General features: G+C 38.0%; 1 protein-coding gene across 11 annotated transcripts in view; it reads left to right on the top strand.

The window, feature by feature from the left end:
- Positions 1 to 14,031, top strand: part of LOC132123611 (BCAS3 microtubule associated cell migration factor-like) — a 233,928-nt gene that overhangs the window by 30,288 nt on the left and 189,609 nt on the right. For all 11 annotated transcript variants that reach the window (XM_059534370.1, XM_059534364.1, XM_059534363.1 and 8 more), the window contains exons 12-13: positions 2,033 to 2,203; positions 5,565 to 5,658. In XM_059534370.1, the coding sequence (XP_059390353.1) occupies positions 2,033 to 2,203; positions 5,565 to 5,658 (265 nt within the window). The remainder of the gene's footprint in view (positions 1 to 2,032; positions 2,204 to 5,564; positions 5,659 to 14,031) is intronic.

Raw genomic sequence — 14,031 nt, 5'->3', positions numbered from 1 at the left:
ATTCTTTTGTTAAATCTGATATTTATAAATGTTGGTGCACAGTTGGCAGTTGGTCTTTAGATCCCCACTGCGTTTAAAAATCATTCAATATGGTGATGAAATGATCTGTTCATTACTCTGGCCAAACTTTGTAATATTTTTATTTAAAACTGCACAGTTTCAAGGACGTTCAGGATGATCACCCTTTATTTTAAAAATATGATTGGCCAAGTGATCTTTGCTTCTGGAAAGCTGTGTCACAATAATTTAAAAGCCTCTTTACAAAGCAATGAGTCAAACCATACAGATTAAGCCTTTTAAGTGTTCGCTGACTCTTGCAATTGTGTTTTTTCTTGGCACTTATTTGTGTATTTTCAGTCAGTCATGCTTTCTTTCCTGTTTCCTCTGCTCTAAATGAAGCTCATAATGTGTGCTGTTCCACTCACTTTATTCACCATATAGCATCCTAGAGCAGTCTTGGCATGGTCCTCAGTGATTCAGAGACCCACTAGAGTTCATTTAGTGGTGCCAGAACCTTGGTGCTTAACCTTTCATATGGTTCCAGTCTCCTCTCCTGGTTGCTTAATTGATTTATTAAGCCCACATCTGTATTCCCCGGCCACCAGCCTGATCACAGCCTAACGAGTGCTAACGGCTTACGTGAGAGAAGTACCATTAGCCTTAATGGCGGTATACATCAAAAGGAGCATAGTAAAGGTTAGCGGAAAGGAAAACAAGGTTAAAACAGCCTTGATACGCAGACAGGCCGTCTGCAGAAGGGGCTATGATTTATAACCATCTCCTCTGCTCTGACACACGGTCCCTGTGCTGAGTGGCTCGGAGTGCGGCCGTCTGGGGGCCAAGGGGGCAATCTCCCATCAATCCTGTAACACAATCACAAAAAGGAGGGGGAGGGTGCCTTTTGCAAAATTGAATTCCTGCAAGGCACAGATTGTGTAAATGAGTGCGATGTGACCAAAAGAGAGATATCATTGTGCCAGCCTCAAGCCTGCATGAACGGGGTGCCCCAGGGCTCTGTTTTCAGACCTCTGCTGTTGTGAACTGTTTGGGGTAAGTGGATAGCATAGCTTAAGTAGGGTCTCCTCTAGTTCTCACTTAATGGAGTGAGCATTGCTAGCTGTGTGTGTCTGTCTGCCAAGGCCCTGGAGAGCTTAATCAGGCATTTAGGCCAAGCGGCAGCGTCAATACCTCGTGGCGCCTATGTTTGTTGGGCCCTTTGGAGAATGCTTTGACAAGCCCACCAACTGACTGTGTGTAAATTGCTTTGCCCCATCAATTATTAAGAGAAGCGTTTGCCTCCTAATTGATCAACACTAATGTGTTTTCTAATCACTGCAGTTAGAGTTTTTAGTGCTAATCCAAACAGTCCCCATTGATCCGGGTCGGCGAGGAGAGGGGGTGGCCGGCTGGTGGCAGACATTGCACCAACGGCCGTGCCAGAAATCTGACATCTCTTCTCAGCTCTCTTCTCGGAGTAAACATCGACACTCACTCGTACAAACATTAACCGTTAACCATTAGAGTCAACTCACACACCTGTCTGTTGACATTGCCTCAAACAACACTGGATGCAAACATGTTTTTTAGGTCATTGCTCAACAAAATCTCTGGATGTGGGAACATTGTCTGTGCTATTGATTTGAGTGTTGCCATAGTACTCATGCTTAGCTTGCACAAATGTTGCTGAATGAAATTGATTTATTTTAACACTTTGCATAAATTTAATAATAATAATAATAAAATAAGAATAATAAAAAAAAGGTTTACATTTTACTTGAAATCTAATTATTCAACATTTCTTTCAAAATGATGATATTAAAGATCCATCCATGTAAAAAATGTTAGTTGAATATAAGTGAACATGACTCCTTGAACAGCATACTGAGTTTAATTACACAATTATTACCCAAATTTATAGCCCAAACTTAATTTTTGGTTTCGATTTTGGAAAAAATACAATTTGGGTTTCTGTGTCACTAGAGCTTTTAGATTTTTAAATCTTTTTAAAGTTGTGTCTCTGTCTTCCTGTCAGACGTTGAAGACAGGCCTGACCATGGTGGGGAAAGTCGTGACCCAGCTTGCTGGTACACTGCCATCAGGGGCACCCGACGAAGAGGGCACTGCCCATAGCGGGACCCGCCGCAGCCCTCACCAGCCTGGTGTGCTCACCATCATAGACACACACACTATGGGAGAAGGACAGGTACGAAATTCTCACTTATACATCATAATCTGTAACATTTTTCCAGAGAAGGGTGTTGTGAATTTCTAGCACACAACAGTATCAAAACTGTTTGTCTGTTTATGGTACATTCTTCACCCATCTGACCTTGATTTAAAAGGACCCGGATTCATTCCCCTTTTCTCCGAGATAAATAATCCATTAATCCCATTCATAACTCATTTAGTATTAGTGCTTCTTGTGGCCCAAGGGGTTTGTCATCACCTTGTCATAAGAGCAAATTCTTCGCCATTTGTTCACAGACTCCGTGCCAGGCCTCAGTCTACTGATCTCATGATTTAGCCACTTCCTGTGGCTGTTTCCCCCTTGGCTGGCAGAGCCGTAGCCTTTTAGCATGAGATCACAGGAAGGTCCTTGCAGGCGCATTACAGAAAAGGTCTACTCTCTTTTTTCTTCTCCACCAAGGCCTGAATGTGTGTTAAAAGAGGACATGTAGGTGTGTGACACATGATCACTTTAATAGAGAACTCAGTTTAAAGGTTAACTTTAATATTTGCAGTTCTTCAGTTCAAGGATTTTTACTTGGAGAGAGGTTAAGTTGGAAAAGGTTCTGCTATCCAGTTGATTCTGACCCATGAAAATAGATCCTCCCATTTTGTGGGCTGTTAAAAACATGATGACCCTCAATTCCCCAGAGAGTCTACCATGACCTGGTCAACATGTTGCTCTCATTTAGAGGTGTGATTTATTCTGCTTATTTATAAACCTATACCACTCTGATTTGCCAGAATCAACACTTTCTAAGAGAGGTTTCCTGTGTTTATTTCACCATCCGCTCCAAAGCCAACCTCACAAGAAGCTTCTCTCCTCCCAAAGCGGAATAGTCATGCTTTCGATGTTCACACAGAACATCTTTATGGAATTTACTGTTAGTGCCATCCTCCCGTGATCCCCCCCACCAATCTACCCTACTCCCAGTCTTCGGGGATATGCTCAACTCCCTCGTCATCATCATCCTCTGTATTTCCTGCAAGAAGCTTATTTGCTCTGTGGACTAATACTTTTTTTTTTTTTGAGGCAAAAGTATATTCTTGTACAGAACAACATTGTCTGTTTTTGCCCCTAGTAAAAACGATCTGGTTTGTGTCACGGGCATTTTTTGCAGTCTGAAATAAATGTCTGGGTTTTAGAGCAAGGCTGTTTTCTGTTTGGACTGGATCCTATTAAAAGCTGCCTTGCTCCTTAATGCAACACTCCGCTAGATTTATCACTCTTCTCTCCAGCTGTCTCATGTCTGTGCTTAGTTATAATCTCTTTCATGAGCAAACTTAACAGAGAAAAGCCCCTTATGAGCAACACACTCTCCTTTTTCTTTCTTTTTTGCCTTCAACTTTGATTGGCTATTTGAAAAGTATTGGAATTTATTTAGAATTTTAATATTTACACTAATTTTGGAGTAAAGCTCATTGCACACGGAGTCCGGAAATTTCTATTACTAATAATATAAAAGCAATCGTTATAAAACATTTTTGTATACATTACTATGTTTAACCATTCTTTCTGATTATTAGACAGACTTCTATCCATATTAGACACAACTGTTAACAATGAGGGAGAACAAGAGTGAGAATGTGAGCACTATGTGCTCAGGCGCTGCTTTTCTCAACGCTGTCAAAATAAAAGTCCCACCTCAAACACATCGGCCATGTAGATAAACGTATCGGCTCATCCCGATATTTGATAAATGGCAAATAATCACATTTACACACTGCGTCCTAAATAAAAAAAATTCGTATTGGGTTTGTTTTTTTTTCAGTTTTTCGCATCTGTAGCAAGCATCTTGAAAGATGTTTTGACAATTCAGTGCCACCGTACAAGCGAATGCCAAAATCCAGGATGGTGCTTGTCAAGTTCATGCACTTCGTCTCACAGCACAAAGCACTGTAAAGATCCTTGCACACTGAGTTCACAGAAATTGGTGGTGGTCTTTTTAATAAGTTACTATAGTATTGCTAGTAAAGCATCAAACTGAGCCGCTTACATCTTGAAGTGAACTTTGAGTAACCTGTAATAATCCCACTGCTCCTGCGGGGGAACTCTCCTTCCTCTCTATTTCTCAGTATTGGATGGACCCAATATTTCCTCTATTTTTCTCTTTTTAAGAAGCGAGAAGACATCAAAATCATCCTCAATGCTTGAAGACTCCATTTAGTTCTGTTTTGCAAAATTTTTCACAACGGATTATTTAATACACATCGGACACAGTGTGCAAGGTTTCTGTGCATGACAAATTTTTAGGATAACGAATATGAAAAAACGCATACGAAAATTTCGGACTCAGTGGTCAGAGACTTTAACAGTTGATATTTTAAATGCAATAATAGTTTTGCTACTTTCTGTTTTGTGTTGATTTTCATTTCTTTTAAATTTTATTTATTAAGTAAATTTCGTTTTAAGTTTTATTTTTTACTTTTTTAAACCTCTGTGTTTGGTTTTTGTTTTTAATTTAATATTTGGTTCATTGAGAAAATGAAAAACATTCTCTTTTTGTTACTTTTTTTGCTTTTATAATTTTTTTTTTATTGCCCTTGATTTTATTACTCTTTTTTTTTTTTCCTGTCCTGTAGTAATGTACATGAGGGGATGAATTACAGATCCACATTAGGGTTTTGTTTTTAACTGGGAGATATTAATCTCTTTTGGTTATCAAAACGTGAAGAGACGCTATAGAGTTTCTTCCTGCTGTGTTTGTTTTTAACTCCTTCAACATGCCACTTTTTCTTCCTGTCTGATACAGAACTGTTGCAATGTGGGCTTTGGCAGAATATGCACATTGATCACAGTGGTCATTTGGGTTAGTTTTTATTTCTTTGAAGCCATGTTCATAAAGCACACCAACATATTTGCGGACATATTTTAAAAATGTCTATTTGAATTCCATAATGAAACTATTTTGCCGAACATGTGTCATTTAGAGCTAAAATCTTTCAATGTGGATTAAAGTAGACACAAGGATAATTGTTAAGCACCCGCAAGAGGGCAACATGTTTAAGGCTGAATGACATGATGGGGAATGGATGATGATCATAAAAAAAAAAAAAGAAAAACATATGGAAACCTTTCAGACCATTTTTGCTCCATACAGTGGAACACAACTTGGAACACACTATGTTTTAAACAAAATGCCAAAACACATCTTTGCTAAACTGATTAAATCATATGTAACTGTAAAGATCAGATTGCACAGGCCACTGTAGAGCCAGTGACCAGATATGTGTCTAAAACACTGAGATGTGATGTAAACAAGATGTCAGCCTTTATTTATGTAGCTCCATCAACTTACTGTAGCTTTATTGTATGTTTTTGGGTGTATATGTTTCAGGTTCTTGTTAGTGAGGATTCTGATGGAGAAGGAGTGATTGCGCATTTTCCAGCACATGATAAGCCTATATCCTGCATGGCGTTTAATCCGAGTGGTAAGTGAACACCTCATTGTGATGCCTCACTGAGTCCTACCAAAGCACAAAACTCTAAGCACTTGGTCGGCAGACGTTTACATGGTCTTAAAGGGGACGCGTTGTGGATATCCTTGCTTTTTTGGATAAATGGTTTGACATTCATTGCAGATTTATTCTGTTCACAATGAAAAGTTCTCTTCTTAGTCCACCAGACCATTTATATAAACCAAACTGCAATTCTACTGACCTGCTCTGATATCCAACCCTGTAGTGCACTGGTATGTGGAGATAAGCCAATCATAAAAGAATGCATTTTCATTTAGATGTCTTAAAAGTACAGTAGCAAGTTGTTTAAGGAGTAGTTAAGATTGTCATCACTTAATTTTCTTTGTCTTTCCAAACCTGTATATTTCTCACTTTTGTGGAACACAACAAAAAGTATTAAATGGTGATGTTGACTTCTCTTTTCCAGATAGTCTTTAAAAGTTAAATTTAAAATTTAACAGAATTTTTGTTTTTGGTTGAGCTATTCCTTTAATTCTAAGGGTGAAAAATGGACTTTTGACTGTTTTTAATGCAGGAAATGTTGTCTGATATTAAAAGTGGACTTCAGGGGAAAAAGGAATGGTGCAAAAGTGTGAAATAAGGCCCATTTGAGAAGGAGATGGTAGTGTCAGTCATGTCACCTTTTTACATGTAACCTCATCGTGTTCCCTAAGCGCTACTGTCTGCTTGGTCCCCTTAAGAACTGTTGTTCTGAAAAGCAGCCATTGTGTATCTTCTGGTGAATCTGCCCCAAGGCACATCGGTTACTGTCATTTCTCCCTCATTTTTCTTTCTACCCATCCTTCTTCTTTCTTCCCTCTTGTCTCTCCTTAACACATAGTGGAATATTTAGTACTCATTGATCTTGTTCATGTCTGTCTCTCTCGAAGTGTATTGAGGCCAACAAAGCCCTCGGTCTCTTTCAGATGAAATACCCCAAGCACTGAACAGGTACAGTTTCAAACCTTAAAGATGAGAAGAGCTGTGCTATTCAGAAGGCGTAGGACGGGATTATTATTCTTAGCACATTCAGTCAGCCACGTCACAACATGCTTTACTCATCATAAGGGCCTTTATTCATAAATGCTGGATTTTGCACTTTGATTTTTAATTATATTCAGGATTATTTTATTATTATTATTATTATTATTATTAATAATATTTTAGGATTAACTTCTGCTTGAGCACCATGATTTGATGTCACTAGGTCATGGCTCCAACCACTTCTGGGATTTTATGGAAGAATACAGTAAAACCACTGCAGCATTGTCCTCAACCTGCCCTTGAACGAGCATCTTGGCTCATTTTGATAGCCAGTTATCTGATCACTTTGCAGTTTTACATATAATCATGTTTGTTTCTCCGGAAATCCAGTCCAGTCACAATGGTTCATTGTAAGGTGTGTGTTGCAGATTGAGAGTCCTTCTAATAAGAAGGTGCTGAAAGCTAATGATAGCCATTGCCTTAAGTTAATTCCTTCACATATCTGACCTTCTACCGAAACACTATGGGAGACTCCATTGAGGAGGAGTCATTGTGTATACAAGAATAGAGCTCCAGGTGCAGATGATTTTTGCATAGGGTTACTAAAAGATTGTAAGGAAATAATGCATGTCTTAGTAGATCAAAACATTCCTGATGGATGTTCTGTTTCAACCGCACAATATTGAACTGATGCCAAGCCATGCCACAAAACTCGTGCCTGTGTGCCGTCATTGAACTTGGGTGCAGTAATATTATAAAGAGGATTTATTCAAAGACTAGTTTTAAACAATAAATATAATTTCTTAATTTATGATACATTTTTTTAATTCAATTTAATTACAGTAATTTTCATATAAATAAATATATATTATAAAATAACGTGGACATTGACATTGATCTAATTTAAGCCCCATATTCTTAGCTTTTAATTTTTCTGCATTATTAAACTATTGCATTCTTTTGAATTGCATATAGGGAATAAAATGCAGTGAAATACACCCTTCTAAAATGATTTTCCTGAACCCGCTTTGGACAGAACTTTTTTATCTCTAGGTGGCGCTATTGTTTAACCTTTAAACCTTGAGAGTAGCTAGCCACCTTTTCCTCATTAGCATGTGTGGAGCAGGAGGTGGAGGTGAAGTCAGTGTCCCATCACTATGGTCAACTGCACTGGAACTTTCAGCCCAGTAGTCCCTCTATCTTTATGAGTCAGTCAGAGAAGAGTGCTATGGATCACGGAGCAAAGCAAACATACAGTCAACAATCAAGGCCTGCTCAGGGACATTACTTCTACAAATATTAGTGCAAATGTGTGTTTTTCTTAGATCAACAGAGAATCGAAGGTCTCAAACAATAAAATAAATGTGACTACATAACTGTCCTAACAATCTGAAATGCTACAGAGAAAATTATGTGAAGGGCTCATGATGGTGTAAAGTCACATTGTGTGAGAGACACGTTATTATCAATAAAATTGTGATAAGCATCATAACCATATATATATATATGTGTAATTTTTTTTTTTTTTTTTCAGCAAAAATGTTTTTATGATTCGATAGCTTTTTTGAATGAGTTACATAATATATAATATCTATTTATATATTTTTTTGAAGCAAAGCATTTTTTGAGGGGTAAAATCTTGGTAAACATATGTTCATGTTTACTTATTTAATTTATTTTTTGTATGTACACTACCACTCAAGTTTGCAGTTGATTTTTTTTTTTTTTTTAAGAAGACACTTATGCTCATCAAAGCTGGATTTATTTGATAAAAAAAATACAGTAAGAACAGCATGACTGTTAAATATTGCTTCTATTTTATTATATTTTTAAATATAATTAATTCCTTTGGTGAAGCTGAATCTTAAGTGTAACATGAACATTCAGAAATCATTCTAATATGCTGATTTGTTGCTCATGAAACACTTATCAATGTTGAAAACAGTTGTTACTCTTTTTTTGTTAACTGTGATGATGCTTTTTTTGTGTCTAGGACTCTTTGATGAATAGAAAGTTCAAAAGAACAGGTTTTATTTAAAATCTTTTTTACATTGATAAATGTTTTTACAATTCAATTCAATTGGATAAGAGTGTTAAATACAAATCCAGCCAGGCTAACTTAAAAATACTTATTGTTAAATCCTGACCTTTGTTTGAGAATCACTGATTTTGGATCAGTCCATCTCATGTGAAGGGTTGGTGTAATGTTTTGGTTAGTCTTTCACTGAAGATTATAATCCCAGCCTAGGGAGATCACAGCCCTGGTCCCCTGAGTGCTGAGCCCCCAGTGTGGCCCTTTGTCAGGCATCCTCTGCCCTCATGAGGAGTGTGCTCTGGGGCGACTTGTTTTAGATAACAGTAGGGTGCTTTAAACTTCAAACAGTTTGACCTTCACCTGTCAGCTTTATTCAGAAATAATGGGATGTGTCTGTTATTACCTCATTTGCTCGGGCATAAATTGACAGGGCTATAATAATTGTTTTGAGTTATGAAATTGTTTGGCACCAGGAAGGCTGAAAGAAATCCCTGTAGTCCCCGATACAGAAAAGAGCCTCCAGATATGCTGACTAACAAGGTTAGGCTAAACGTTCCCTGAGACCGGTGTTCACATCCATGCTGTAATTTACATTCCTGACATCATTAACACATGATCAAAAACAGCTCTTTGAGATTTGCAAGAAATGCCTTCTCGGCACTGTGAAGGAACCTGAACGGCAGCTTTAAGTGAGAAGTTTAGCCTCGTCCATCTAGCCTGACTTCCAAAATTAACACTGTTGAAGCCACAGTGGAAAGTGTCACTCCGGCCACAGGGCCGACCGCAGCTCCATCCGGACGGTTTTGATTTCAGAGAGGGAAAAGGTCGACTTGAAAAGAAACAATGTGGCGACTTGACATTGACTGGAACGTGCAAACCTCCACTGAAAAAAAGAAGCAAAAACACTTATGTAAGAAATCCACCTCAACAGTGTGTGTTTGATGAAAAACAGAAGGTCGAGGGTAGAAAATGGCGGCAAGTTGGGTAGCTGGCGCTTGTGCTGTGGTGTTGGAGCTTCTATTCATAGGCATATAATTAAAGGATGCTCCTACGAACAGTGGTGTGCAGGACTCACTTTAGCCAGAGTATCTGTTTTTCACTCCTTGTCCTCTGCTGATCTCTCCTCTCCCCTTTGAGGATGTTTCTACAAAGTTTAAATGGCGCTAAACTGGTCTTAATCGATAGCAGAGTGAGCAATTGGTGTAGGGGTATGGTTGCGTGCAGTGCGAGGATGGACAGGTCTCATGGCCCATGAGACACTGTAATTCCACTCAATCACAGAACTGATAAACATCAAGGAATCTACTCTTGCGAGACAGCTTAGTTTAGCTCAATTCATTCTGGCTGAAGTGTTTGCTTGGGGGCTCTTAAAGGGGAAGGGTGATCTGAAGAGCCTGTTTTGTCTGTTGCGGATGTGGCCTTTCTAGCACCCACTCTCATGAGTCACTCACAAACACCCAACTGGAGTGTGGTAGAGTTTAGAATCATGTTGTTTAGAAAACTAAATATATTAAGCAAATTTAGCTTTTGTATATATAAGAAAAGGAAATAAAAAAATATAAATATATATTATAAATGACAAAAGTTACACTTAGACTGTAGTCCTTTATTTATTTATTTATATATATATATATTAGGGCTGGGCAAGTTAACGCATTAACCCAGTAATTGATTACCAACGATAATAATTTTATTGCGCGTTATAGCATCCGTTGCTCACTGGCTCTGAATACACATACAGACAAATCATAGGTCACAGGAGGGGATGCTCCCGATCAAATTATTTGATGAAATTAAAAATGACTAGCGGTGAGGTTGTGAATTGCAACCAACGGTCCAGTCCCCCGCTCACCCCTCCCTTTAGAAAAGTAGTGATGGGAAGTCTGATTCTTTTCCGTGAACTGGTTCTTTCGGACGGTTCGATTCAATAAACCGGTTGAAAAAAACGGTTCACCGGTTCTTTTACGCTCGACGTAATGACATCATTGACGATTGACGTAATGGTGTCACGTCTATCAAACATTCAAATATATAAAGTCAGTAATCATAACTTTAGTCAGTTAAAAACCTCATAATACAGTAACAGTAATAATGTGCATACGAGGATTTAAGTCTTGAAGATATAAAGTAAATAAATTAGGTTTCATCAGCGCAGAAACCATGATCAACTTACTATACATAATCCATTGCGATGTATTGGTTATTAAATGAACTTACGTTTCGCCAGATTGCCCTTCATTCAAGCCCTCGGTTTACCCGCGCTCATAACATCAGTTCAGAATCAATCACCAAAGAATCAGTTCGGTTCAGACGCTCTGTGAGTCAGTCGGCTTCATGCTGAATCACGCATGCGCAGTATCATCAGCTCCTCTGTTCTCGAACCGGACGCGTCCGAAAGAAACTGTTTTCAGTTCAGTGTACTGGTGATCTGAAAACTGATGCAACCGGTTCTTGACTCGAGAACGAAAATCAGCTCATCGGTTCTCAAATCGGGATGCGTCCGACAGAAACGATTCTCGGTTCAGTGTACTTGTTTTTCTGTAACAAACTATAACATATTTTCTATAAAAACGTTAATGTCCTGGCAGTGACAAATAGCTTGTTTTATATTTTATTTAATTTAAATTACATTAATCTTATAAATTAAGATTTACAAGAAATATTTTAACTGGTACTATGTAAAAAGAATACTGCTGTAAAAAAAGCACCTTATTTGTTTAAGTGTTTGCAAACCAAACGTTATCACACTTTTGTTCATATAGCAGTACTTTTAAAGTAAAAAAGTTTAGGTTGTTAAAAAAAATACATATTTAGGAAATATTTTAAGAAACATTTGTTTATTCATTCATTTATTTTGTAATGATGACAGGGACATCATATGCAGTTCTTTTGCCTGAAGCATGAGCTCTGTTTTATAATGGCATTATGAAATCTGATGATGTTTTTTCAATGTTCTCTTTTTGCTCTAATTCTTTATTCTATTCTATTCTATTCTATTCTATTCTATTCTATTCTATTCTATTCTATTCTATTCTAACCTTAAATGATGAGTCTACATTTTTAATACAGGCTCTGAGCAAGGATGACCTTGTAGAACGAGCATGTTAACCAAAAGATTTGTCCTTAAATGATTACATTTATGTACAATTTTTTATTTTTTTATTTTATTAAAAAAATGTCAAGCTACAGTGTTGCAAATTCCAATTCCAGACATATTAACTGTCAAACAAACAATCTAAAAATTGTATCTTGGCTATTCTTTACGACGTCCTGGACGACGTCCAGGGGAAGTCGTGGCCTAATGGTTAGAGAGTCGGACTCCCAATTGAAAGGTTGTGAGTTCGAGTCCCGGGCCGACAGGAATTGTGGGTGGGGGGAGTGCATGTACAGTTCTCTCTCCACCTTCAATACCACGACTTAGGTGCCCTTGAGCAAGGCATCGAACCCCCAACTGCTCCCCGGGCGCCGCAGCATAAATGGCTGCCCACTGCTCCGGGTGTGTGCTCACAGTGTGTGTGTGTGTGTTCACTGCTCTGTGTGTGTGCATTTCGGATGGGTTAAATGCAGAGCACAAATTCTGAGTATGGGTCACCATACTTGGCTGAATGTCACGTCACTTTCTCACTTTTTTAATGATGTTTCCAAATGGTGGTAAAAGCAGTGTCTTGTGAAGTCTGTACCTCAGTTTGTAGTTGTAAAACCTTTGTCAGATGCTTTGGTTTCACGGCTTCAATGGAAACATCCTCCCTGTTCCCCCTGTTCTATCTTGTTTTTGTAGGAAGGATTGCCTGTGTAGACCACGTTTTTGTTGACAGCTTTATGCTTTTATGCTCAGAGGCTTTTTAGCAGTTGTATTAGTTTGATTGGCCGGTTGGCTTTAGTCTCCAAAAGTTCCACCAGATTCCCAAGAAACATCCGACGTTAGTTTTCCAAACACCTCAGCTGCAATGAATGATCCATTGTCCTGAGAAAATCTTAAGGTCATCCCCCAAATTAAGGGCATTAACATTGAAGCACGGCATGAAGAATTGAAGAATTGTATTTGCTGTGGTAAAAGTTTCAGAGGATTAATTATCTCACAAAACCCTTTAAAATAAAAGAGAGTGCTGAAATGTAAAGAGATTATAGCGACTGTCTGTTTCCTGAGAAAGGATTACTCTCTTTCCATACTCCTCCTTTCTGCAGTCAGACTCTTATCTAGAGATTGCTGTTTAGCTCATTTATTTGGGGCTTTCAAAAATCAAACAAAAGCCCGTTTTAGGCTGACTAAGCTTTAAGGAGACTGTGCTTTTCCACCACTGAGCGTAAAATAGATTTGTACTGCCATCAAGCATCAACTGCATTTTGTGGCCATAGATGGATCCACAACAAGAACCTACAAGAGCAATTTCATGGCTGCATAAATTGTTAGCTGAGGATAACAAGGCAGTGTTCACAATTAACACTTGCCAAATTCCACATGCAGGTTTTTTTCTTTATTGTATATCATTTACTCATTTGGCCTACAGTGAATTGTAATAATGATAATCTGACTGGTGTAAATAATATTAAGTGAATCAAGTTATACCAATGATTTACTAAACAAAATAATTTTGACTTGCATGTCATTTATTAAGTTTTGTCTCAGAGAGCAAACTTTTGCTTTCTCTCCAGATCTCAAGGGCAGCACATATAAGAAAATCTTCTTCACCTCTCACTTAAAAAAACACCTCTAATGATAATATGAAGACTGGGAACAAAATGAAGTTGGTGCTTGACAGCAGGGCTCATGTTTATAAATATGTATTTTTTTTAAGCATTATTACAAAAAAATGCATGTATGCTACTTTTACTTTTCTGTACTTATCAGGAATATTTATCAAGGACTTATTTCAGGTAAGTCAGCTCAGGAAATGGAATAAACTGAAGTATAACAAATAATAAAAGAAACAAAGGCAATAAAAGGTAATGAGGGAACTTCGGTAGAACAGTGAACTGCGGTCAGATGAGATGTTGTCAGGCCATATGTCTGTAATAACCAATTTTCCTGTCCTGTCAGCTGTTAAACTGTGCTCGTAGCGCATGCTCTTCAGTTGCACACACAAATGCAGTTGTGGTGCGCTCTAGCCTGTATCATTTAATATTAAAGCATGATCAATGAGCATGCAGTGTTGTAGTTATATCGTGAGTTAAGTCATGCAGTTTCCAAACATTCTTTTAGCCATTAATTGTTATAGTCCAGTGATATTTTTGTTTGCACAAGGAGACAGATGACTGCCAGTGCTCCACGCAGAGTTCTGATCTTACCATAATCCAGTTTTTCTGGAATGACATGACTAAATTCAGAA

The sequence above is a fragment of the Carassius carassius genome, chromosome 41 (genome assembly GCF_963082965.1).
Source record: "Carassius carassius chromosome 41, fCarCar2.1, whole genome shotgun sequence".
In the NCBI taxonomy this organism is placed as follows: Eukaryota; Metazoa; Chordata; class Actinopteri; order Cypriniformes; family Cyprinidae; genus Carassius; species Carassius carassius.
This window is presented reverse-complemented; position numbering and strand designations above follow the sequence as displayed.